At 40.8% G+C, this 24363-nt stretch overlaps 1 protein-coding gene and 1 pseudogene across 1 annotated transcript; one reads left to right on the top strand and one right to left on the bottom strand.

Moving 5' to 3' along the window:
- Positions 1-7881: 7881 nt before the first annotated feature.
- Positions 7882-15059, bottom strand: LOC110304200 (large ribosomal subunit protein uL30-like 1 pseudogene; annotated as a pseudogene).
- LOC147001569 (alcohol dehydrogenase class-3) lies at positions 14988-16428 on the top strand. Its single transcript, XM_085829045.1, has one exon. The coding sequence runs from the start codon at positions 15058-15060 to the stop codon at positions 16180-16182; it is 1125 nt and encodes a 374-aa protein (XP_085685171.1). The 5' UTR covers positions 14988-15057; the 3' UTR covers positions 16183-16428.
- Positions 16429-24363: the final 7935 nt, after the last annotated feature.

Raw genomic sequence — 24363 nt, 5'->3', positions numbered from 1 at the left:
GAATATTCCCGGTTACCATAGTGAGTTCTTAGTTACCAACAATAGAAGTTATTCTAGATGATTTAAACAGCAAAATAATATATGGAATAAAAAAGAGGTGTCCTAGGACCAGTGAGATGGTCCAGCCTGAAAGTCAGTTGCTGATAACCTGATAGCCATAATTCCACAGAGCCACATAACAGAAGAAGTGAACATACATACTCACTTAACACACTTAAATAGAAAAGAAAGAAAGAAAGAAAGAAAGAAAGAAAGAAAGACAGACAGACAGAAAGAAAGAAAAGAAATTGCCAATATGAAAGAAGTGACTCTAGCCCATTCAAAACTGTATAAAAGAATGTCTGGAGCCTGGCTGTGGGAATGGATACCAACCATGCCAACATCCTAGAAACCTTTGCTGGAGCCACTGACACACCCACCAAGAAGAAACAAGCTTCTTACTGGGTGCTTCTGGCCTGAGGCATAAACATTAGTCAGGAAGACTGGGTTGACCAAGGCCAGGCCAGGTGCCCACACCTCACCATTTTCCCACTGGACAGCTACAATAAGAGAACAGTTGACCTTTAACCAAGACTCAAAGTGAGGGGTTTCCTAAACATAGGAGGTGTTTCAAATGCTGAGCAGCACCTTTTCCCAAAAGGAAGACACACACAGAAATTGGGTGATGGTTTACCTTATCCTGTGACCTATGATAGGTAGTCAGCTTCTTCCTCTGTTTCATTCTCCATTTCTCCATTCCAACTGCCCTTTCTTCAAACACTTTCCTAAATGAAAGTCTCTTTCCTCTGCTGAAAATATTCCTTTTACCACCAGCAGCCTAACCACTTCCAGTCTAGGCCAACATCAGAGGGCTGCCAGAAAAGGATGGCACTGGCATGGGTGAGTTCAATGAGGAAATATTTATTCATTAAAGTGAGCACCAAGCATCCTTAATGGAGCATCCTGACATAGGAGGAATAAGAACATGCTCCTGGAGCTCAAAGAATTGTGCTCTTCAGCAAAGAAAAGAAATCAATGGAATTCTTGGTCAGAAAGAAAGAAGGATCCTGGTTCCTTTTTGCCTCCCCTCTCCTCTCCTCCTGGTGAATAGCTCTTTAGTCAAACTCAGCCCAAAGCTACAGGAACAGGGGAAGGTCAAGAAATATGCAAGGTGAATCTGAAGGGGCTAAGAAAAAAAAGCCCATGTTCTTTATTTTACAGTAGATCTCTGTCCTGGTTAGTTTTAACTTGACAGAGCCTAGAACCTCAACTGAGGCCTTGCCTAAATAATATTGGTCTGTGGGCATGTCTAGAAGGGATTGTCTTGGATAATAAATTAATGTAATTGGGCCTAGCACACTGAGGGTAACACTATTTCTTGGGCAGGTGGTTCTGAGTATATAAAAAGCTAGCTGACTAAAAAAATTCATAAATCTATCCTAGAGCCAGTTAGCCAGCAACATCCTCCATGACTTCTGCTGTACTTCTTGACTCAAGTAAGTTCTTTGGTTAGAGATAATACTGTGTGGAAAAGCAGGCAGCCACACCTTTAAGTTCCTGCTGTAGCTTTCCACAGTGATGATCTGTGAGGGGGACTTACTAGATGAATAAATCCTTCCTTCCTCTAAGTTGCTATTGGTAAGGGTAATTTATTCCAGCAACAGAATGATCTTTCTCTTTAACAGTACTAGTTTCTACTTATACCTTTACAGCTGAAAGTGATTAAAAATTAGTCTTAGAGCCAGGTGTGGTGGCGCACGCCTTTAATCCCAGCACTTGAGAGGCAGAGGCAGGCAGATTTCTGAGTTCTAAGCCAGCCTGGTCTACAAACTGAGTTCCAGGACAGCCAGGGCTATACAGAGAAACCCTGTCTCGAAAAAAAAAAAAAAAAAATTAGTCTTCCTTCCCCTCTAGACTGTAAAAGTAAGCTCCTTGAGGTCAAGCATTCATATATCATTTCTTTATTCTTATTTCTCTAGGAACCTGCATCATATCTGGTATGTAGAAGAACCTTAATCAGGCTAGAGATGTAGCTAACTTTGGTAGAATCCTTGCCTAGCATGGAGGATACCCTGGGTTCAGTTTTCAGTGCCATATACATCAAATTAGTGACACATGACCATAATCCTATCACTCAAAGATGGAGTCAGAGAGACTAGAAGTCATCTTCAGCTACGTATTAAATTCAAGGCCACCCTAGAAAACAGGAGACTTTGTATCAGAAAATAAAATGGGGCTATGGAGATGGTATTCTATTGGGGCTGTTCTATCAGTTGGTAAAATGATTGCCATGCAGGCATGAGAATATCAGTTTAGATGGTAGGATTGGAGATCATGACTAACTAGTTTAGCCAAATCAGGAAGTACAAGGCTTCATGAGAGAAGAGTGTTTGAAAAAAATAGTGTTGGAGAAATGACTGTGGAAGGCATCAGACATCCACTTCTGGTGTCTGAGTATGTGTGCACACTCACATAAGAACATATGCATACACTACATATGTATATGAATACATAAAAGGGACTTCAATTGCTATATCTTGAGCTCATGAAGGTGTGTACAATGTGGAACATTATACTTAAGAGGTCAAATTCTTGCTGGGTGAAATGACACAGGTCAACCTAGCCAGAGCCATACAGTGTAACCTAGTCTTTAAAAGAGAAATTAATCCTTAGCAAGCATAATGGCAAATACGTAATCTTAGCACTCAGAAGCAGAGGCAGGAGAATAGCAACATGTGCATGCCAGCCCAAGCTGCATAGTGAATTCTGTGTTACCAAGAGTTATTCAGAGAAACTCTGTCTCAAATATTCCCCCAAATCTAATTTTTAAACCACTTTTTAGGGGAAATGTTCCCTGATTCTTTGTTAGCCATGTTGTTTCCCAGTGTGCCTTCTTTGCCTACCCATGAAAAGAGCCTCTGATTTCAAGACCTCTCAGATTTTACCCATATTAAACTTAAATGCTACCGACTGTTGCGGTAAATCTCCTCCCAAATATGCCCCGGCAATGAAAACACAACAGTTAACATGACTACATGCTGCTCGCCTAGACTGGGCAGATCTACAGCTACACTACCATCTTCCACATCTAGGAGACCACTTAGAACTTGTAGTTTTTGCAGGCCATATGCTTCTGCTCCGCTTTTCTCCTTCCTCCTCCTCCTCTGAGTCCTCTTCCTCTTCCATTTTCTCCTTCTTCTTCTTCTCCCTCCCACCTTCTACTCCACCTTCCTTTTTATCTGCTCTCCTTTATTTTACAAATTAAGGTGGGAAGCAGGTTTACAGGGAATCACCAAATTGCTGACTCATTCCTTGTTTGCAACCACTCACAGGAGAAGGGAATTAACATCAAATATAATTAGCCCCAGGGCTATCCACAACAACTGACTTGATCTCATTTTGCCTAAGGCTGTTCTTACTCAGTTACCTTTTTTTAGTTAAGTTATTAATAGCTCATTCTATGACATGCATGTTTTAGTTATTAATAGCCCATTCTATGACATACATGTAGAAAGCTAATTTAAGCCCTGTAATGCTTAGAAATTTTAAGCCACAAAGCACAAAAAATATTTTAATCTAAGACTCTTTGCCTTTATTCTATATAAAGGCTTCAAATAGGCACAGCACCATATGGTACAGAACATATTCATATGAAAAATATGCTGTTATCCTGAACAGGAATTGAAAGTAGAACCAGACTTATTTTTTATATACATTTATCTGGTGTCAGCATCTAAAAATACTCATATCCAATGTCACCTTAGGAGTCGGACAGAAGCTGAACAGAGGTGCCTGATGTGAGAGGTCAGAGTCAAAGTATTGTGAGTCTCATAAGCCCCTGAGCATTATCAAGGCTTTGAGTCCAAAAGAACTCATGCCAACGAGTGTCACTCTGGCAGCTGTGTAGATTGTTCTTATAGTTATGAGCTATGGCTCTGTCTTAGAGTTTTATTGCTAAAGAGGCACCATGACCATGGCACCTCTGGTAAAAGAAAACATTTAATTGAGGCTTGCTTACAGTTCAGAGTCCCTTACCATAGTGGGAGCATGGCAGAATTCTTGCAGACATAGTACTGGAGAGGTAGGTGAGATTTCTACATCTGGATTCACAGGCAGTGGGAGAAGGGTGAGAGAGAGAGAGAGAGAGAGAGAGAGAGAGAGAGAGAGAGAGAGAGAGAGAGTCATTGTGCCTGGCTTGAGCTTCTGAAATCTCAAAGCCCTCCCCCCACCCCACCCCACCCTGCTCCCCCACCCCCACCCCAGTGACACACTACCTTCAGCAAGGCCACACCTCCTAATAGTCCCACTTTTTATGGGCCTATGGGGCCATTTTTATCCAAACCACCACAGACTCCATTAGGCCAATGACTACACACACACACACACACACACACATACTTAGTACTAGGTATTGAACCCAAAAACCTTATGTAAAATATGTAAAGGAGTTTTAACAAACCATTACTGAACTAATATTATGATCTAAAAATACAGAATAAAGGATAGATAAATTAAACTTAAAAGCAAGGTTAGGGTAATAATTATTTGAATGTATTATACTTAAAAAATATTTTTAATGTTTAAAATTCTATCTAATAAATGGCAATGGAGAAAATGAAAAGAAAATCAGTGTAAATTAGTGAGAAGTTTGAAAAATAATTTTTAAAATAAGTTCAATATGATTACTTGCAAATGCAAAACATTTTAACAAATTCTCTCACTATAAACACCAGTGAGAATGAATCCAGATGTGATGGTTTGTATTTGCTTGGCCCCAGGAGTAGCATGATTAGAAGGTGTGGCCTTGTTGGAGTAGGTGTGTCACTGTGGGTATGGGCTTTAAGACCCTCATCCTAGCTTCCTAGAAGCCAATATTCTGCTAGCAGCCTTTAGATGAAAATGTAGAACTCTCAGCTCCTTCTGTACCATGCCTGCCTGGATGCTGCCTTGATGATGGACAGAACTACTGTAAGCCAGACCCAATTAAATGCTGTTCTTATACGAGCTGCCTTGGTCAGGGCCTCTGCTCATAACAGTAAAACCCTAACTAAGACGTCAGATATCCTTTGCAATTCAGCTTTCATCATGAATCTGACTTTAATGCTACATTTAGAATGAAGTTCCCTTAGAGACCTGACATTGCTGAGGATGCCGAGAATGGCAGACCACTGCTCTGTTGGTGCTGATCTTCCCAGGGACTAACATGTGGATTTCTCAGGAGCTCCTCAAAAAGGGAACATTGTTTCCTATTTCATCCGTGTATAAGTGAATATCCCAAAGCATGAAGTAGAAGCTAGACAAGTTGGTTTTCCACATGGTTGTTTATTTTCCTCATTGACTATACTACGTCTGTTTGCTACCTGATAGCCAAACCAGTAGTTCTCCTGGCTCTCCTCTGTTGTGGCCAGTTGTTACACAATCCCCATCAAGTCCTGTGGCCTTGTTATGCCCTTCAATGCCTTCTCTGCTTTGATTTCGCATTTGAACAATTTCCACATTTCACTCTATAAACTGCCAAGTATTCAATGTCCTATCAATGGTGTATGTATTGTGTTAACAAATGGGTGTCACAGTCTGTAAATTCAGACCCTATTAACACAAACACATTTAGAATGTATCTAATAACATGTTCTTTTCTGGTGGGCTGAACAGCCCAGTCCATTGGTGCTTATGTGATAGTGATCAAGGAACCTAGACTTGAGTTAGTCAAGTACAGATTCAATAAACATTTTCAAACTTGAATATTTAAAAATAAAATAAATATATTTAATTTTATTATTTTTAACTCTGTGTGTGTGCGCGTGCCCTCAGAGGTCAGAGATCTTGGCTCTCCCTAACGATGGAATTACAGGTGATTGTGAGATACCTGACATAGTCCATAGGAATCAAACTCAGTTCTTCCGGAAGAACATCAAATGTTCTAAGTCACTGAGCCATCCCGCAATCCTAGTCATTTCTCTACAAGAGAAAAATTCATCACCAGGAAATCCAAAAGTTGGGCTGACATCAACCTACATAGTCTAGTTTGCCACTTAAATAAAAATTCATATTCCTTTCCTGCCAAGACATATACTTGGTCACAACACACTAGAAGACTATTTGATGTGTGTTTAAATAATAGCTACACACATTTGATTTTTGCAAATGGAATTAATTTTCCAGTCTAAGGAAGGGTTTCTGTCATACACTGCTCCTTCATAGGTAACGTATCAGAGAACTAGAGACAACTGACAATTAAAACATTTTCAGGCACAATACACAAGATAGTCATTATTTTCCAAATTAGTAAATACTGTGGAAACAAATAGACATGTGATTATCCTAGATACAGGGAGCAGGAATGCACAGCTGTACTCCAAGCATGTCCTCTCACCTCCAAACACATGATGTGCCATTAACATGCAAAATAAATAAATGTTAAAAAGAAACAAAAGACTATTCTAGAAAATCCATACCATGTCATCTTAGGCAATGCATACCATTATAAACACAGGAGCAATAACTTTCAATTGAAGATCACAAGGTTCCAATTTGGGCTGGGGATATAATTTAGGTGTTTGTTTGTTTGCTTGTTTTGTTGTTGTTTTGCTTTGTTTTGAAACAATGTCTCACCTTGTAGTTCAAGCTAGTCTCAAACTTATGAGCCAACTCAACTCAATGTTGGACATTTTTTGTTTTGTTTTGTTTTTTGTTTTTGTTTTTGTTTTTCAAGACAGGGTTTCTCTGTATAGACCTGGCTGTCCTGGAACTCACTTTGTAGACCAGGCTGGCCCCGAACTCAGAAATCTGCCTGCCTCTGCCTCCCAAGTGCAGGGACTAAAGGTGTGTACCAACACTGCCCGGCTTTTTGTTTGTATTTAACATTTTCTGTATGTGTAGCCCTGGGTATCCCTGAACTCTGTAGAGCAGGCTTACCTGGCCTTGGACTCAAGAGATCTGCTTGCCTCTGCCCCCCAAGTGCTGTGACCAAAGGTATACACCACCAGGCTCAGCCAAACACTAGTTCTTAATAGAAAACAAGTGGTTAAACTTCAGTCCCCTCCCGTAGCACAGAATGCGACTAGCTTAACAGACCAATGTGCATAAAAAAGCAGGCTGTCCTCACAAACACTTCCAGGTGCTAAGATGGTATGTGTCACTGTCATGGAGTTCTAAGCACACTGTATAGATGTGTGCATGTATGTTTTTCTAGCACAGGGATTCCCCATCCTAAACCCTGAGCTACAGGGAAGGACTGCCACTGCAGGTCAGGGCACAAATGCTGTTACACTGACCCAGGGACAGCAAGCCTGAGAGGTTCCAAAGCAGACAGTGCAATTACAACATGGCCTGACACCACAAGACCAAACATGGTCACCTTTCTAACTGCCTTTTCTGAGGAACAAGCCGCCAGGCTTGTACACCTATAATCCCAGCACCTAGGAGGAGGAGGCAGGACTGCTGTGGAGTGTAAGGTCAGCCAGGGCTAACAGGGGGTCTGCCTTGAAGTAAGCAAACACAAGGCCACCTACCCTGACAAAAATAAAAAGTAAAACCAGGACCCTCTTGGTCCATGTTCAAGTGCGCTGGCCCACTGCTCTAAGAGTCTTGGAGGGGCGGGAGGGAGGTTTGGGCTTGTTGCCCACCCAACATTAAACACCAAGATGGAAGGCAGGATGAGCAGGGTAATTCTTTCCTCCACAGCTTGCATTGGTTTCAGAGACAGGCAGCCAATGAGGGTAATCGCCCCTTTCCATGGAATGGGCTGTGTTAAGTGTCTCCGATGCTCACACCTTACTGACGTTCTCCAGGCCCCTTCCTTCAGTTTCTGAAGGCAGAAAATCATCTTCTCTGAAGATACTTGAACATTTTAAACAACAAAAACCACTTCCAATGGGTGCTTTTGGAAAACCTGCTCCTGCTCTAGTTGAGCTGCCGAATGAGCTGATTGATCCATTCTCCCCGGTAGCCAGGTAAGTCCATCTCCTTGAAGAAGCCCACTCTGTTCTTGGTAGCATGGCAGGCCACAGAGAGGTGGAAAGGGCACAGGAAGGAAGAGACCTCCTGGAAATGCTTCCCAGGGAAGGCAATTTCATGGATGAGGTCTTCCAGGCAATGACAGCAAATCTCCCCAGGTGCTCCTCGATCACTGTGCTGTCCGTCAGAGGGACTGTATTATCCTTAATCTTTGCTTGTCAACGTTTCAAGATGAGTTCCGGGACAGACTTCAGATTTGGAAATCCCCAGGTCACATAAGGCTCCACGGTGCGCAGCATTCTTACACTCTGAGGGGTGACCTTGACAAAGACGCCACTGAACAATCTCTTCAGGCAATTTCTTTCATGATGGTGCTCTTTACCAATAAACTCACTCCTTCAATCCTTTCCATATGTATAACGAAGGCCAAGGAATGTTTATCAGGCACCTCCAAAAGCACGAGGCTTCACCTCTAGTCCCTGGACACATACCTTGTCACGTTGCTGCCGCCAGGAATCGTGTACGAAAGATTCTAGTCGTCTAAACCTGAATTGTTTCCCTTTTCTCTCTCTCTCTCTTTGCCAAAAGTGCCTGCTTTGCCTGAGTGGCTTTGAGGGCTTGATAAGCCTTCCTCTTTTTCAGGAGATTTTCTGGAACCAAAGGGATCTTTTTTCTTTCCCCTTCCTCCACTATCTTTCCGGTGCTTCAGCTACTCTCAAGTGAACATTCATAACAACAATAGCAATAAAAAAATAATAGAATCAGAAATATATCGTAAGTTGTGCCTCTTTATCATCATTATTGTAAACATTATTGTTATTTGACACTAGAGATTGAATGAGCAAGCGTTTCATTTGCAAATTGCTACAGAAATATAAGAAATAAGTATCCAGATGATAAACTATGGGATTTTTCTCATACAAACTCAATTTGTGATTACAAAAATAGTTCAGCTTTCTCCCATTCCACAAGCAGATACTTATTTAATTGGCGGTTCATCTAAGGGTATAGGAGGGATTTAAGGTCCAGCCACATAGTCACCAATCTAGTAATGTTTCTTTTTTCTTTCTTTCTTTTTTTCTTTTTCTTTTTTTGTTTTGTTTTGTTTGTTTGTTTGTTTTGTTTTTTTGAGACAGGGTTTCTCTGTGTAGCCCTGGGTGTCCTGGAACTCACTTTGTAGACAAGGCTGGCCTCGAACTCAGAAATCTGCCTGCCTCTGCCTCCCGAGTGCTGGGATTAAAGGTGTGCGCCACCACCGCCCGGCCTAATAATGCTTCTTTTTCCTCAGTCCAACAAATGGAACTGGCTGTTTTAAATCACCTATTATAGTTAATTCATAAACCCTTAAATATTGTTTTTGATTCTGCTTATGTTGTAGGATTATTCCAGCAACAGGAACTGCTTTAATTTCCTCTTCACATCTTGGTATGCTCCCATTACTACAGGAACTATAACATCTGATTTAGGCCCACATGTATCCTTTGTTCATTCCAAATATTTGTGTACACTCTAACCTTTCTAGTTTTATTGCAGAAGGAAATAAGCAAGCTGCCCTATTTTTGCTTCTCCAGAACAGGAACACACACACACACACACACACACTAACAGACTTCATGTACAATACGACATCCCACCTAGACAAGCAAGAAAAGTTGTGCAGGAGTGTCCTATTTGTGCTCCCTTACACGGTCATAGTCATATAGCTAGAGTAAAACTACCCAGAGGCAAACTACTAATGAATTATGGCAACGAGATGTTACTCACTTTGTGCCTTGAATGTCATACCTGCATGTTTGCATAGATACATACGTTCTAAATTGCTTTGGTCTGTACCTCAATCCTCAGAGAATGCTTCCACAGTATTCTCACCCCTTATACAAACTTTTGCTGTTACAGGAGTGCCTACTTTGATAAAAACTGAAAATGGACCAGTCTATAATAGTAAAAATTTAAGAACTTCTGTAAAGAAATGGAATATTAATCATGTTACAGGCATTCCCTATAATCTTCAAGACCAGGGTAAAATTGACAAACCACATAGATTATTAAAACAAGTTATTTTAAAAAAATTTAAAAGGGAAAATACCAAGGAATTTCACCTTTCTTTATCTACTAATTTGCCTCAGGGTGATATATGATGTCTGAGAGCTCAAAAACATTTCTCTACAGAACTTTCTGAACTGCCTTTAGACAGATCTGTGTGGTTTAAACAATTTGAGACTTGGAAGCCTGGGTGGATGAAGAAAACTGGGAAGCTGTATGTGTCTCTCATCACACATGAAACCACTGAAACATCATGGACTCCTCAGTGGCTCCTCTGGCGCCGCGCCATCCAAGACAATGGTACAGGATGAGGAGATGGTGGAAGTCACAGAAGGCAAAAGGAGACATTGATTTTATCATCAGAAGTCAAATCTGCCCACCTGATGCAAAGTTAATGCCCTATGCACCAAGGGATAATTAGTCTATGAAATACGTGGAACCTGACTTCACCTGAAAGTCTCCTGGTGATGCTAGGTGCTTTGACCTGTGCATCTTTGGTGAGTGCCTCTGAGGACATGTACTGATCTTATGTTCCTCATACTCCTCTGCTTCAACTTGTAGATTGGCTGGATCCTGCTGCTTTTATCTTTTTGATGACTGTGCTTATAACTTGACCTTGGGACAACAATAGACTCACTCATCTGGAGAAGGGACCATGCTTGATTTTTCCTTGGTATTTAAATCACTTTCTATTTACATGGGTTATTATAACATTTGTATTCCTACTAAAGGCAAATATATGCTTACATTCTACAAGATACCAAAACTACTGATCATATGGGTCTATTTTCAAGTTATTCTCTATATTTTTCTGATAAATTTTATAACATAACCAATAGTGCTGCATGTACTTTGGATCCCTATTCTCAGTGGCAGAGTATTACACACAACACCTTCACTGTTCTATTATTCATTGTGTTTATAATTTGCTTGCTGATGGAGTATTTCATAAATGTCAAATTAGATTTATCTACAACATCTCAAATCAAAACCACTCTGAATATCCTGTGTTTAAAAAAAAACAAGAAACAACAAAAACAAAAAACAAAAACAAGGTGGGCATGGGTCAGGGGGAAATATGGGAACATAGTCCAGGAATGGAATTATATAAAGAGAATTCTGCTCTGAGTGACTATGAGAACACTCCAAGAAAACAAGTCAGGAGTCTTGTGACCTTAGTTTATTCAAAACAAAAAATTGTTCCAGTTATGAACTGGGCTTGAAAAAAATGTGATGTGTAAAGCTCAAGGTGAACTTTAATTAATAAATGAATTTACTCACTTAGTGCGTGTGCATGTGTATGTGTGTGTGTGTGTTACTAGGCAATACAACTTGGAACCTTGAGCTTAGGAGGCCTGTACTATATCACTGAGCTATATCCTCAGCCCACCAACGTTAGAACACTTGGAGCCTTGACAATCACTTTGATCTTCCCAGGAAAACAGGCTTGGACTCACATTATACAACACAGAGCACCTTTGCTTTTAAAACCACTGAAGAGTTTTCTTCCAGAACTGTGACTCAACTCTATGGGAGGGCTTTCTTACTATAATATTATAGTCAAGCTGTTTCTACTAACAGTCATGATATCTTAAACATACATTTCCTGGTTAGCCTTAATTGTCAACTTGACACAGTCTAAAGACACCTGAGAGAAGCCTAAATTAAGAAATCGCCTAGGTAAGATTGATTTGTGGGCTTGTCTTACTAAGTGATGTACGAGGGCATGACCCATTATGGGTGGCACCATTCTTCAAGCAAGTTGTCCTAGAGTATTTAAGGAACAAACAAACAAAAAGCTAGTGAAACAGAGAGCAAGCCAGCAGGCAACATTCCTCCATGGTTTCTGTTTGAAACTCTAGACGTGAGCTCTTGTTCTGACTTCACTCCGTGATAGATTGTGTCCTGAAGATACAAGTCAAATAAACCCTTTCTTCCTAAGTTCCTTTTGGTCAAGAGGAAATAGCAGCAGCAACAACAACAATAATAATAACAACAAAACCTAGAACAATACTGTATTTCTATTTTTTAAATGGTGTCTTAGGATTTTCATTGCTGTGAAGACACACCAAGACCAAGGCAACTCTTATAAAAGACAGCATTTAATTAGGGCTGGCTTACTGGTTCTAAGGTTCAATCCATTATCATCATGGCAGGAAGCATAGCAGCGTCCAGGCAGGCATGGCACTGGGAAAACTGAGAGTTCTACATATTCATCTCTTTGCCCAACCCCACAGTGATACACAACAAGGCCACACTTCTTAATAGTGCCACCCCGTGGACCGAGCATATTCAAACCACCACAAATGGAGATAGCATCTTACTATGTAACCCAGGTTGGCTGAAACTCACAACAATCTTCTGCCTCAGCCTTCCTAGGCCTGGGATATTGGGTGTGTGTGTTTGGTGGAGGGGGGAGGGGGCGGGGAGAGGAGGTGTGCGGGAAACCCAAGGGAAAAAAATAAATGCCAACATACTCATTTTTAAATGATTTCTTTTTCCCCCTTAATTATGGTGTGTGTGTGTGTGTGTGTGTGTGTGTGTGTGTGTGTGTGTGCATCTGAGTGCATAGGCCTCAGGAAAACAGAAGAGGATGTCAGATCCTTTGGAGTTGGAATTACAGGAAATTGTGAATCACCTGATGTGGGTGCTAGGACCACACTCTGTCCTCTGCAAAAATCAGTGTGAGCTGTTGAGAACAGTTTTTTAAATATTCATTTTACATTTGAAAAACTTGTTCTCAACTTCAGAAATAGTTTAAAAGGACAAGTACCTCCCAAGACAGCTTTTAATTATAGTAATAAGCAAGGAGCTAACAGTAAAAATGGAAGAAAATTATCCTACTTTGCCTCCCCTTCACATTTCATTCCTAACTTAGCCCAAACACCATCATTTTATTCACAGCAAGGTAATAATTAGGATGCACTCTTAGCAAAATAGGTCTAGCAATATTTTTTGATTTGTACTTTCTTTGGTTACAAATATTGTGTTCAATAATTACATGGCAAAAAAAATGACTGGGTCTCACAGCAGATGAATTTTAATAGCAAAATGCTTTTATATGGGCATATTTTTACATTCTAAAATAATGTCTCCACTATTTTGATTACAGGTCAGCTCTTTTAAATCTATAAGAAGTATTCTATGTAGGGAGTGTTTGGTGATGAATCAGATTTGAAATTACACCTACTCTCCTTCGATTCTGGCACAAAATGTGTCAGTGAAGACTGCAACTAGGAAAATTATCCTGTCCTACCACAGGATGATGATGATGATGATGTCAATCTACACATCCAGATAAGAAATATGTTAGCAAAAATGAATTTCAAGAACAGGTCTACTCTAGGACTGCTATGGCACATTTGCAAATACATCTATTGTCACTAATGACAAGACTAATAATACCTAAACTGCTACAGAGTTTGTTTATGTCTGATTATGGCTCTTATTTTACAGATAAAGGCAGTTGAAATAAATTTCCCAAGATAATACAACTGCCTAATAATGGAATTTGGATTAGAATATGGTCTCAAAGACTCAGGGTCATTCCCTACACCAGGACTGGTTACATAATTGAAGGATCCAGTGCAATGCAAAAGCCCAAGACCTCTTGTTCAAAAAATTATTAATGATTTCAAGGCTGGAGTATGTGGATTATCTGTAGAATTCTTACCTAGTTTGCATAATGTGAGTTGGATCCCCAACACCGCAATACAGATTAATAACACCAAGAAAGCAACAGCAAAACACTAAAGCAGAGGATATGGAGGCCTTTCTCAGTACAGTTATATGTTACATATTTTCTAAGCAGTGTTAACTGAATCAAGTTCTCCTAAGAGGCCACAAGTATATATATATTGCAGACTAATTGGAGGCTCAAGAGCTTGCAGACTAATTGGAGGCTCAAGACTGGAATGTTGAAAGTGAAGATGTCAAAGTTGGAGCTGGAGAAATGGCTCAGTGATTAAGAACATTTAATGGTCTTGAGAGACCCTGACATTGGTTCCCAGCACCCACATGATGAGTTTAATTCCAATTTCAACCCCTCTTCTAATCTCTACAGGCTCTTGTCTGCATGAGGTACATACATACATACTCAGCCATTCACACATACATATATAGTAAAATAAAATATTTAAGAAGTGAAGTCAGGGCTGGCGAGATAGCTCAGCGGTTAAGAGCACTGACTGCTCTTCTGATAGTCTGGAGTTCAAATCCCAGAAAACACATGGTGGCTCACAACCATCCATAATGAGATCTGGCACCCTCTTTTGGAGTGTCTGAGAATGAGATCTGGCGCCATCTTCTGGAGTGTCTGAGGACAGCTACAGTGTACTTATAATAAATAAATAAATCTTAAAAAAAAAAAGAAATGAAGTCAAAGTTATTTTGGGGTGTCTTTGCCTTCTTCATGCCCATTGACCTTTGGTATATAGTCCAGAATAGTCTCTAATCTCCATTCTCTTGTATCACCAACCCATGTACCAGCAATACAGGAGCACATTACCTGTCTGGGTTCTTTAGTCCCTTTTATTAGCCATGTGATAGCAACTTCTGCATCTGAAATAGAATTTTGTGATTACTAAACACTTTACCATTTAAATCTCATAGAGCTTTGGCCTGTGCCAACCCCAAAGCTGAGAAAAATAATAGAATCCAAGTTCTATTTTTAAAAGTCTTATAAAAGATTATCTACCAGAGATGCAAAGTTCTGTGAGTTCAAGGCCAGGTTTGTCTATGTAGTGAGTTCCAGGACAGCCAGAAATATATAGTGAGAGTGTCTCAAAAAAGGATAAAACAAAAAAGATTTTCTTCCCTTGTTTAAGACAACAGCTGACTCTCAAAGAGGAAACTTCCTCACCTATATATCTTCCCCAATTAACTTTTGTTTGTTTGCTTTGAACACAGCCTCATACATGTTAGGCAAGCATGCTACCAATTGCATTCTGGCCTCCTTCAGCTTACTTTAAAAAAAAAAACAAAAACAAAAACCTGTGTCCTGCCCTCACGCACGGTCCGGCCCACACCCGGGTTCCGCTACACTCGTGAACCTTAGCGCTCGATCCAGAACTTGCGGCCATGGCGAACCAGGTGATCAGGTGTAAGGCTGCAGTCGCCTGGGAGGCGGGAAAACCTCTCTCCATAGAGGAGATAGAAGTGGCCCCTCCAAAGGCTCATGAAGTTCGAATTAAGATCCTTGCCACTGCTGTTTGCCACACCGATGCCTATACCCTGAGTGGAGCTGACCCCGAGGGGTGTTTCCCAGTGATCTTGGGACACGAAGGTGCTGGAATTGTGGAAAGCGTTGGTGAAGGGGTCACTAAGCTGAAGGCAGGTGACACTGTCATCCCACTCTACATCCCACAGTGTGGAGAATGCAAGTTTTGTCTGAATCCTAAAACAAACCTTTGCCAGAAAATAAGAGTCACTCAGGGGAAGGGATTAATGCCAGATGGGACTAGCAGATTTACCTGCAAAGGAAAGTCTGTTTTTCACTTCATGGGAACTAGCACATTTTCCGAGTACACAGTTGTGGCTGACATCTCTGTTGCTAAAATCGATCCTTCGGCCCCTTTGGATAAAGTCTGCCTTCTCGGCTGTGGTATTTCAACTGGCTACGGGGCTGCTGTGAACACTGCCAAGGTGGAGCCTGGTTCTACCTGTGCCGTCTTTGGCCTGGGAGGAGTTGGACTGGCGGTGATCATGGGCTGTAAGGTGGCTGGTGCATCCCGGATCATTGGTATCGACATCAATAAAGATAAATTCGCAAAGGCCAAAGAATTTGGAGCCTCTGAATGTATTAGCCCCCAAGACTTCAGTAAATCCATCCAGGAAGTCCTCATTGAGATGACAGATGGAGGCGTGGATTACTCCTTTGAGTGCATTGGCAATGTGAAGGTCATGAGATCAGCCCTTGAGGCAGCCCACAAAGGCTGGGGTGTCAGTGTGGTGGTTGGAGTAGCTGCTTCAGGGGAAGAAATCTCCACTCGTCCATTCCAGCTGGTGACAGGACGCACATGGAAAGGCACTGCCTTTGGAGGATGGAAGAGTGTGGAGAGTGTCCCAAAGCTGGTGTCTGAATATATGTCCAAAAAGATAAAAGTTGACGAATTTGTGACCGGCAATCTGTCCCTCGACCAAATTAACCAAGCCTTTGATCTGATGCACTCGGGAAACAGCATTCGAACTGTTCTAAAGATGTAAATTCTGAAGAGAACACTGTCCATCCTGCACTCTTTCCTGTGATTGGCTAGAAACAGACAGGATTTACAAGCTAACCACGTCGTAGACTTCAGAAATGACTAGAAGGAATGTGCATAATCGAGGCTGTGATCTTGAACTAGGCAAATAGTCATCGTGGTCTTCTGAACCCTCCACATAAACAATTGCTGCTCATTGCGCAACGTTTTAACATAATAAAAATACTTTCTGCAAAAAAAAAAAAAAAAACCTGTGTCCTGTATACACACCACACACACACACACACACACACACACACACACACACACACACATATATATATATATTGAGCCTTCATAGGACCAAGGACCTCTTCTCCCATTGGTGCCTGACAAGGTCATCCTCTGCTACATGTGCAGCTGGAGCCATGTGTACTTCTTGGTTGGTGGCGTAGTCTCTGGAAGCTCTGGGGGGTCTGGTTGGTTGATATTGTTGTTCTCCTATGAGGTTGCAAACCCCTTCAGCTCCTTCAGTCCTTTCTATAATTCCTCCTTTGGGGACTGCGGTACACAGTCCAGTGGTTGACTTTGAGCATCAGCCTCTGTATTTGTAAGGCTCTGGCAGGGCCTCTCAGGAAGCAGTCAGATCAGGCTCCTTGCACCATGCACTTTTTGGCATCAACAGTAGTGTTGAAGTTAGGTGACTATATATGGGATGAATCCCGAGGTGTGACAGATGGCCTTTGCTTCAGTCTCTGCTCTACACTTTGTCTCCATATTTGCTCCCATGAGTATTTTGTTCTCCTTTCTAAGAAGGACTGAAGCACCCACACTTTGGTTTTCCTTCTTCATGAGCTTCATGTAGTCTGTGAATTGTATCTTGGGTATTCTGAGATTTTGGGCTAATAATCACTTATCAGTGAGTGCATACCATGTGTGTTTTTTGTGATTGGGTTACCTCATTCAAGAAGATATTTTCTAGTTCCATACATTTGCCTAAGAATTTCATGAATTCATTGTTTTTAATAACTGACCAGTACTCCATTGTGTAAATGTACCACATTTTTGGTATCCATTCCTCTGTTGAAGGACATCTGAGTTCTTTGAACTTCTAGCTATTATAAATAAGGCTGCTATGAACATAGTGGAGCATATGTCCTTGTTATATGTTGGAGAATCTTTTGGATATATGCCCAAGAGTGGTATAGTTGGGTCCTCGGGTGATACTATGTCCAATTTTCCGAGGAACCTCCAGACTGATATCCAGAGTGGTTGTACCAGCTTGCAATCCCACCAACAATGGAGGAGTGTTCCTCTTTCTCCCCATCCTTGCCAACATCAGCTGTATTCCTCACCTGGGAATTCTTTCTTCAGCTCTGTACCCCATTTTTTAATAGGGTTATTTGTTTCTCTGGAGTCTAACTTCTTGAGTTCTTTGTATATATTAGATGTTAGCTCTCTATTGGATATAGGATTGGTAAAGATCTTTTCCCAATCTGTTGGTTGCCTTTTTGTCTTATTGACAGTGTTCTTTGCCTTACAGAAGCTTTGTAATTTTATGAGGTCCCATTTGTCAATTCTTGATCTTACAGTACAAGCCATTGCTGTTCTGTTCAGGAATTGTTCCCCTGTGCCTTTATGCTTGTATGTTTGAGGCTCTGCCCCACTTTCTCCCAGAAGCTCAGAATACCCAAGATACAATTCACAAACCACATGAAACTCAAGAAGAAAGACCAACGTGTGGATACTTCGATCCTTCTTAGGAGGAACAAAATATCCATGGAAGGAGTTACAGAGGCAAAGTGTGGAGCAGAGACTGAAGGAATGATCATCCATAGACTACCCCACCTGGGGATCCATCCCATATACAATCACCAAACCCAGACACTATTGTGAATGTCAACAAGTGCTTGCTGACAGGAGCCTGATATAGCTGTCTCCTCAAAGGCTCTGCCAGTGCCTGAAAAATACAGAAGTGAATGCTCACAGCCATCCACTGGACTGAGCACAGTGTCCCCAACGAAGGAAATAGAGAAAGAACACAAGGAGTTGAAGGGGTTTGCAGCCCCATAGGAGGAACAACAATATGAACTAGCCAGTACCCCCCAAGGGCTAAACCATCAATCAAAGAGTACACATGGTGGGACTCAGGGCTCCAGCTGCATATGTAGCAAAGGTTGGCCTAGTTGGTCATCAATGGGAGCAGAGACCCTTGGTCCTGTGAAAGTTCTATGCCCCAGTATAGAGGAATGCTAGGGCCAGGAAGAGGGAGTGGGTGGGTTGATGAGCAGGGGGAGGGGGGAGGGGATGGGTGAGGAAGTTTTTGGTTGGGAAACCAGGAAACGGGATAACATTTGAAATGTAAATAAAGAAAATATCTGAAAGAAAGAAAGAAAGAAAGAAAGAGAGAGAGAGAGAGAGAGAGAGAGAGAGAGAGAGAGAGAGAGAGAGAGAAAGAAATGTTCAAATCAGGAAAATGCAAATTAAAACAACTCTGAGATTCCACCTCACACCAGTCAGAATGGCTAACTCCAGCTTACTTCTATAATTATACAAAACTTTCTGTAACTCCTGTTGAGAAACAGTATTGTTCAGGCCAACATGGATTTGTGCGTTCTTAGGATACGCTCATTTGTGTTTGACTCAAAACAAAGTATTTTCTTATGAGTTTTTTATTTTGTGTTGATACCAATTTGATTCCTGTTACCAGGACCTTATCCTCATGTTTCAAACTAGTTCACTAGTTTGTTCAAGCCATAATTCTACTTATGTGTCCTGTGTAGCTCCAGCCTAGAAACAAACACATACATTTCAGCTAATCCTAGGAATTAATTACCAAGTGAAACACTTTGCTATTGTACTCTGTATCTGAATAGTTCCACAATTTTAAATAAAGTCAAAATATCAAGTCTTCTCTGCCCTTAGCCTGCTTTCTTTTTAAAACAAAGAACAAGCCTGGCTTGATGATCCACAACTGCAACACCATCACTGAGGAAGCTGAGGCAAAGGGGTTGTTTTATGTTGGAGGCTAGCTTAAGCTGCAGAAAGAAAGAAACCCTGTCTTAGAAAATCATCAACAATGAACTTCAGCCATTTTCCCAATGCAGTTGAAGCATCTGCTGTACACTGCTCCTTCCTGGGACTACTTAATCTGCTTTACCCTGAAGATGAGAAAACACCTCAGATCCTTAGAGTTGTAGGCCTTTGATTAAGGAATCTCTGGCTTTTCTGCATTTTCTTTTGGAAATCTTCCCAAGCTTTCACTTGACCTGCAGGGCGTAGAAAGGCTGAACTTGAGCAATGCCATATCCTAAGGTAAACCTTTTACCATCCAACACATATTCTGAGAACAAAGGCAGGCTGTGAAGTACGGAGAGTAATTGTAAGTTTACATTCTGGAGACAAGAACAGGTTCTGTGTGAACATCTGTGGTAGTGAAGTTCTGCAGTGCAAACAGAACTGTGTTTTGATCAGCTTCCTGCCTAACCTGATACCTAACCCAGGTTCCTCTTCCCTTTTCCTTTCTCCAAAACATATTTTTCCATGTGAAAGCACCCCCCCCAGGGGTTTCTTGTTTTCCATAAGCATCTTGGTAGTTCCTATTTTTAGTTCACTTCCGCTATGAGTTAAGAAGGAATCACAGCCAGCACTGAGCTGAGACTCTTCACACATTCAGTTTTAAATGTAGACAACTGCATTTATGAAATTATGGCACTATACCTCATATGGTTAAGATTGGATGAAGTTATACAGGACCTGCACATTTTTTATGGACTGGATACCTATATACATGCACATATCCAGGATAGTATTTCTCAATCCTATCAGACCCAGTTTTTAAATAAAGTTTTAAAATAAATACCCTTCACCATCCTGGAATTAAATGATTATATAATATGATCTATTTGTACACAGGAAAAAATAACATAATACCCTCTGTGTAATATAAAGGAGAAGAAAAACTAGAATTTGGCCAGGCTGTGGTGGCCCACGCCTTTAATCCCAGCACTTGGGAGGCAGAGGCAAGCGGATTTCTGAGTTTGAGGCTAGCCTGGTCTACAGAGTGAGTTCCAGGACAGCCAGAGCTACACAGAGAAACCCTGTCTTGAAAAAACAAACAAAAACAAACAAACAAACAAACAAGAAAGAAGGAAGGAAGGAAAGAAAGAAAGAGAAAGAAAGAAAGAAAGAAAGAAAGAAAGAAAGAAAGAAAGAAAGAAAGAAAGAAAGAAAGAGAAAGAAAGACTAGAATTGAGGTTTATGTTTAAATATTTAAAGACTTTCTTCAATATAAGTGCACTGCAGGGCATTTGGAACTCAGGAAGGGAAGCTTTGTTCTGTGTACTGTTCCACTTATCTGTCAGTGTCCTGACTTGCTGGACAGGGTCTGAGGAACCACCTGTAGAGAGAATGAGGGACAAGAAACACAAAGAACAGACAGCAAGTCAAGTCTGGTCAAACTGACAAATTTTATTTTTCCCAGGGAGGTTTTATACCCAGTAGAAGCAGGATATGAGGAGAGGAATGATGCAGATTCGCTTTGTTTCTGGGGGAATACGCCTGTTCCCAAAAGCAGGATATTGGCTAGGTAAAAGGTTCAGCAGGAGGAACAGAACAAAGAGGCTTGCTAGGTACCTGTCCACAAGATCTATAGCTATTTGTTCTTAGCTGGGGGTAGTACTTAGCATCAGAGGCCTCAACTTTTCCCACAGAGATCTCAACTAAGCTAGTACTTTTCCACTAAGGTCAAGACTCTGTAAGTAAGCATTTATGGCTTACAAGGCAGTTAACATTCAAACAGGGTCACTCCCAACATGCCAGTCCTGGTCTTCAGCCACCAAATGCCAGTTCACATTCACTCAATCACTGTGATAACCAAAAATACACTCAGCAATCCTACACAACATCCTCAAAAGGCTCACAAGTCCTGCTGATGACCGCAGGTCTGAAAAGTGGCTCCTAAACACTGGGTTCCTTTTGATTCTTTGTTGGGCCATTTTAACCAGTGTTAGGACAAGATACACTTGCAGTCTTCTTGGCTTAGTTTAGGACTTGGCAAGCCTGCTCTCAGCAGGCATGTATTTTCTGTTTGTACCCGTCTATTTTTAGGTCACTAGTTTTAAAATAGCACATACAATCACACCCACTCTTCTTTCACTACCACATAGAAGGTCACTTTGGTAAGGGAGTGGTAATAACGTGCATGGAGTGATGATGGGGTGAGGAAGAGAAACATTAATTTTCTGCTATATTTTTTAGAAAGGTAAAGATGCTGTTAGTAGGCTCCATAGAAAGATTAGCTACTGATCTTATGCTCTGTTTCTTGGTTCTCTCTGGCCTCCAGTATAAGATTAGCTAAAATAAAGTCTCTAATAAATATGTTTCCCTAGACCAAAGACAGGTAATATTATCTGCCTTTCTTTCTACTTGCTGAATACAAAACTTAAGTAAGATAATGAACCTTAAAGGAGTAAGAATCACCCCATTGCCATACCTCTTTTGTTTGCTTGAGTTTGGGATTTCTTTCTCTTTTTTTAATTAGATATTTTCTTCATTTACACTTTAAATGCTATACCAAAAGTCCCTTACACCTTCCCCCCATCCTGCTCCCCAACACACACACTCCTACTTCCTGGCCCTGGCATTTTCCTGTACTGGGCATATAATCTTCACAAGACCAAGGGCCTCTCCACCCAATGATGGCCAACTAGGCTATCTTCTGCTACATATGCATCTAGAGACATGAGTTCTGGGGGTACTGGTTAGCTCATATTGTTGTTCCCCCTATAGGGATGCAGACCCCTTCAGCTCCTTGGGTACTTTCTCTAGCTCCTTCGTTGGGTGCCCTGTGATCCATCCAATAGATGACTGTAAGCATGTACATCTGTATTTGCCTGGCACTGGCATAGCCTCAGAAGAGACAGCTATATTAGGGTCCTGTCAGCAAAATCTTGCTGGCATAGGCAATAGTGTCTGGGTTTGGTGGCTGATTATGTGATGCATCCCCGGGTGGGGCAGTCTATGGATGGTCCTTCCTTCCATCTCAGACCCAAACTTTGTCTCTGTAACTCCTTCTATGGGTATTTTGTTCCCCATTCTAAGGAGGAACAAAGTATCCAAATTTTGGTCTTCCTTCTCCTTGAGTTTCATGTGTTTTGCAAATCGTATCTTGGGTATTCTAAATTTCTGGGCTAATATCCGCTTATCAGTGAGTGCATATCATGTGTGTTCTTTTGTGACTGGATTACCTCACTCAGAATGATATCCTCCAGATACATCTATTTGTCCAAGAATTTCATAAATTTATTGTTTTTAATAGCAGAGTAGTACTACATTGTGTAAATGCACCACATTTTCTTTGTCCATTCTTCTGTTGAGGGACATCTGGGTTCTTTCCAGCTTCTGGCTATTATAAATAAGGCTGCTATGAACATAGTGGAGCATGTGTCCTTATTACAAGTTGGAATATCTTCTGAGTATATGCCCAGGAGAGGTATTGCTGGATCCTCCAGTAATACTATATCCAGTTTTCTGAGGAAGATATCCCACTGGTTGTACCAGCTTGCAATCCCACCAGCAATAGAGGAGTGTCCCTCTTTCACCACATCCTCACCAGCATATACTGTCACCTGAATTTTTTATCTTAGCCATTCTGACTGATGTGAGGTGGAATCTCAGGGTTGTTTTGATTTGCATTTCCCTGATGATTAAGGATGTTAAACAATTTTTTCAGGTGCTTCTCAGCCATTCAGTATTCCTCAGTTGAGAATTATTTGTTTAGCTCTGTACCCATTTTTTAATAGGGTTATTTGATTTTTCTGGAGTCCAGATTCTTGAGTTCCTTGTATATATTGGATATTAGTCCCCTGTCTGATTTAGGATTGGTAAAGATCCTTTCCCAATTTGTTGGTGGCCTTTTTGTCTTATTGATAGAGTCTTTTGCCTTACAGAAGCTTTGCAGTTTTATGAGGTCCCATTTGTCAATTCTTGATCTTACAGCACAAGCCATTGCTGTTCTGTTCATGAATTTTTTCCCCTGTGCCCATACCTTCGAGGCTCTTCCCCACTTTCTTCACTATATGTTTCAGTTTCTCTGGTTTTATGTGGAGTTTCTTGATCCACTTAGATTTGACCTTAGGACAAGGAGATAAGAATGGATCAGTTCCCATTCTTCTATATGATAACTGCCACTTGTGTCAGCACCATTTGTTGAAAATGCTGTCTTTTTTCCACTGGATGGTTTTAGCTCCTTTGTCAAACATCAAGTGACCATATGTGTGTGGGTTCATTTCTGGGTCTTCAATTCTATTCCATTGGTCTACCTGTTACTGTACCAGTACCATGCAGTTTTTATCACAATTGCTCTGTAGTACAGTCTGAGGTCAGGCATGGTGATTCCACCAGAGGTTCTTTTATCCTTGAGAAGAGTTTTTGCTATCCTAGATTTTTTGTTATTCCAGATGAATTTGCAAATTGCTATTTCTAATTCGGTGATTATTTGATTTGGAATTTTGATGGGGATTGCATTGAATTTGTAGATTGCTTTCGGCAGGATAGCCATTTTTACTATATTAATCCTGCCAATCCATGAGCATGAGAGATTTTTCCATCTTCTAAGATCTTTGATTTCTTTCTTCAGAGACTTGAATTTCTTATCATACAGATCTTTCACTTGATTAGCTAGAGTCACCCCAAGATATTTTTTATTACTTGTGACTATTTCTTTCTCATCCTGTTTATCCTTTAAGTAGAGAAAGGCTACTGATTTGTTTTAGTTAATTTTATATTCAGTCACTTTACTTAAATTGTTATCAGCTGTAGGAGTTCTCTGGTGGAGTTTTTAGGGTCACTTATATATACTACCATATCATCTGCAAATAGTGATATATTGACTTCTTCATTTCCAATTAGTATGCCCATAATCTCCTTTTGTTGTCTAATTGTCATGCCTACGATTTCAATTACTATATTGAATAGGTAGGGAGGAAGTGGGCAGCCTTTTCTAGTCCCTGACTTTAGTGGGATTGCTTCAAGTTTCTCTTCATTGAGTTTGATGTAGGCTACTGGTTTGCTGTATATTGCTTTTATTATGTTTAGGTATGGGCCTTGAATTCCTGATCTTTCCAAGACTTTTATCATGAATGGGTGTTGAATTTTGTCAAATTATTTCTCAGCATCTAACAAGATGATCATGTGATTTTTGTCT

The sequence above is a fragment of the Mus caroli genome, unplaced genomic scaffold, assembly GCF_978045245.1.
Source record: "Mus caroli unplaced genomic scaffold, Mus_caroli_1 scaffold_13, whole genome shotgun sequence".
NCBI lineage: Eukaryota > Metazoa > Chordata > Mammalia > Rodentia > Muridae > Mus > Mus caroli.
The sequence above is the reverse complement of the archived record's forward strand: the minus strand, read 5'-3'. Positions and strand labels throughout refer to the sequence as shown.

Excerpts from the sequence above, each read along its gene's own strand:
- LOC147001569 (XM_085829045.1), top strand. The coding sequence starts at position 15,058 with ATGGCGAACCAGGTGATCAGGTGTAAGGCTGCAGTCGCCTGGGAGGCG.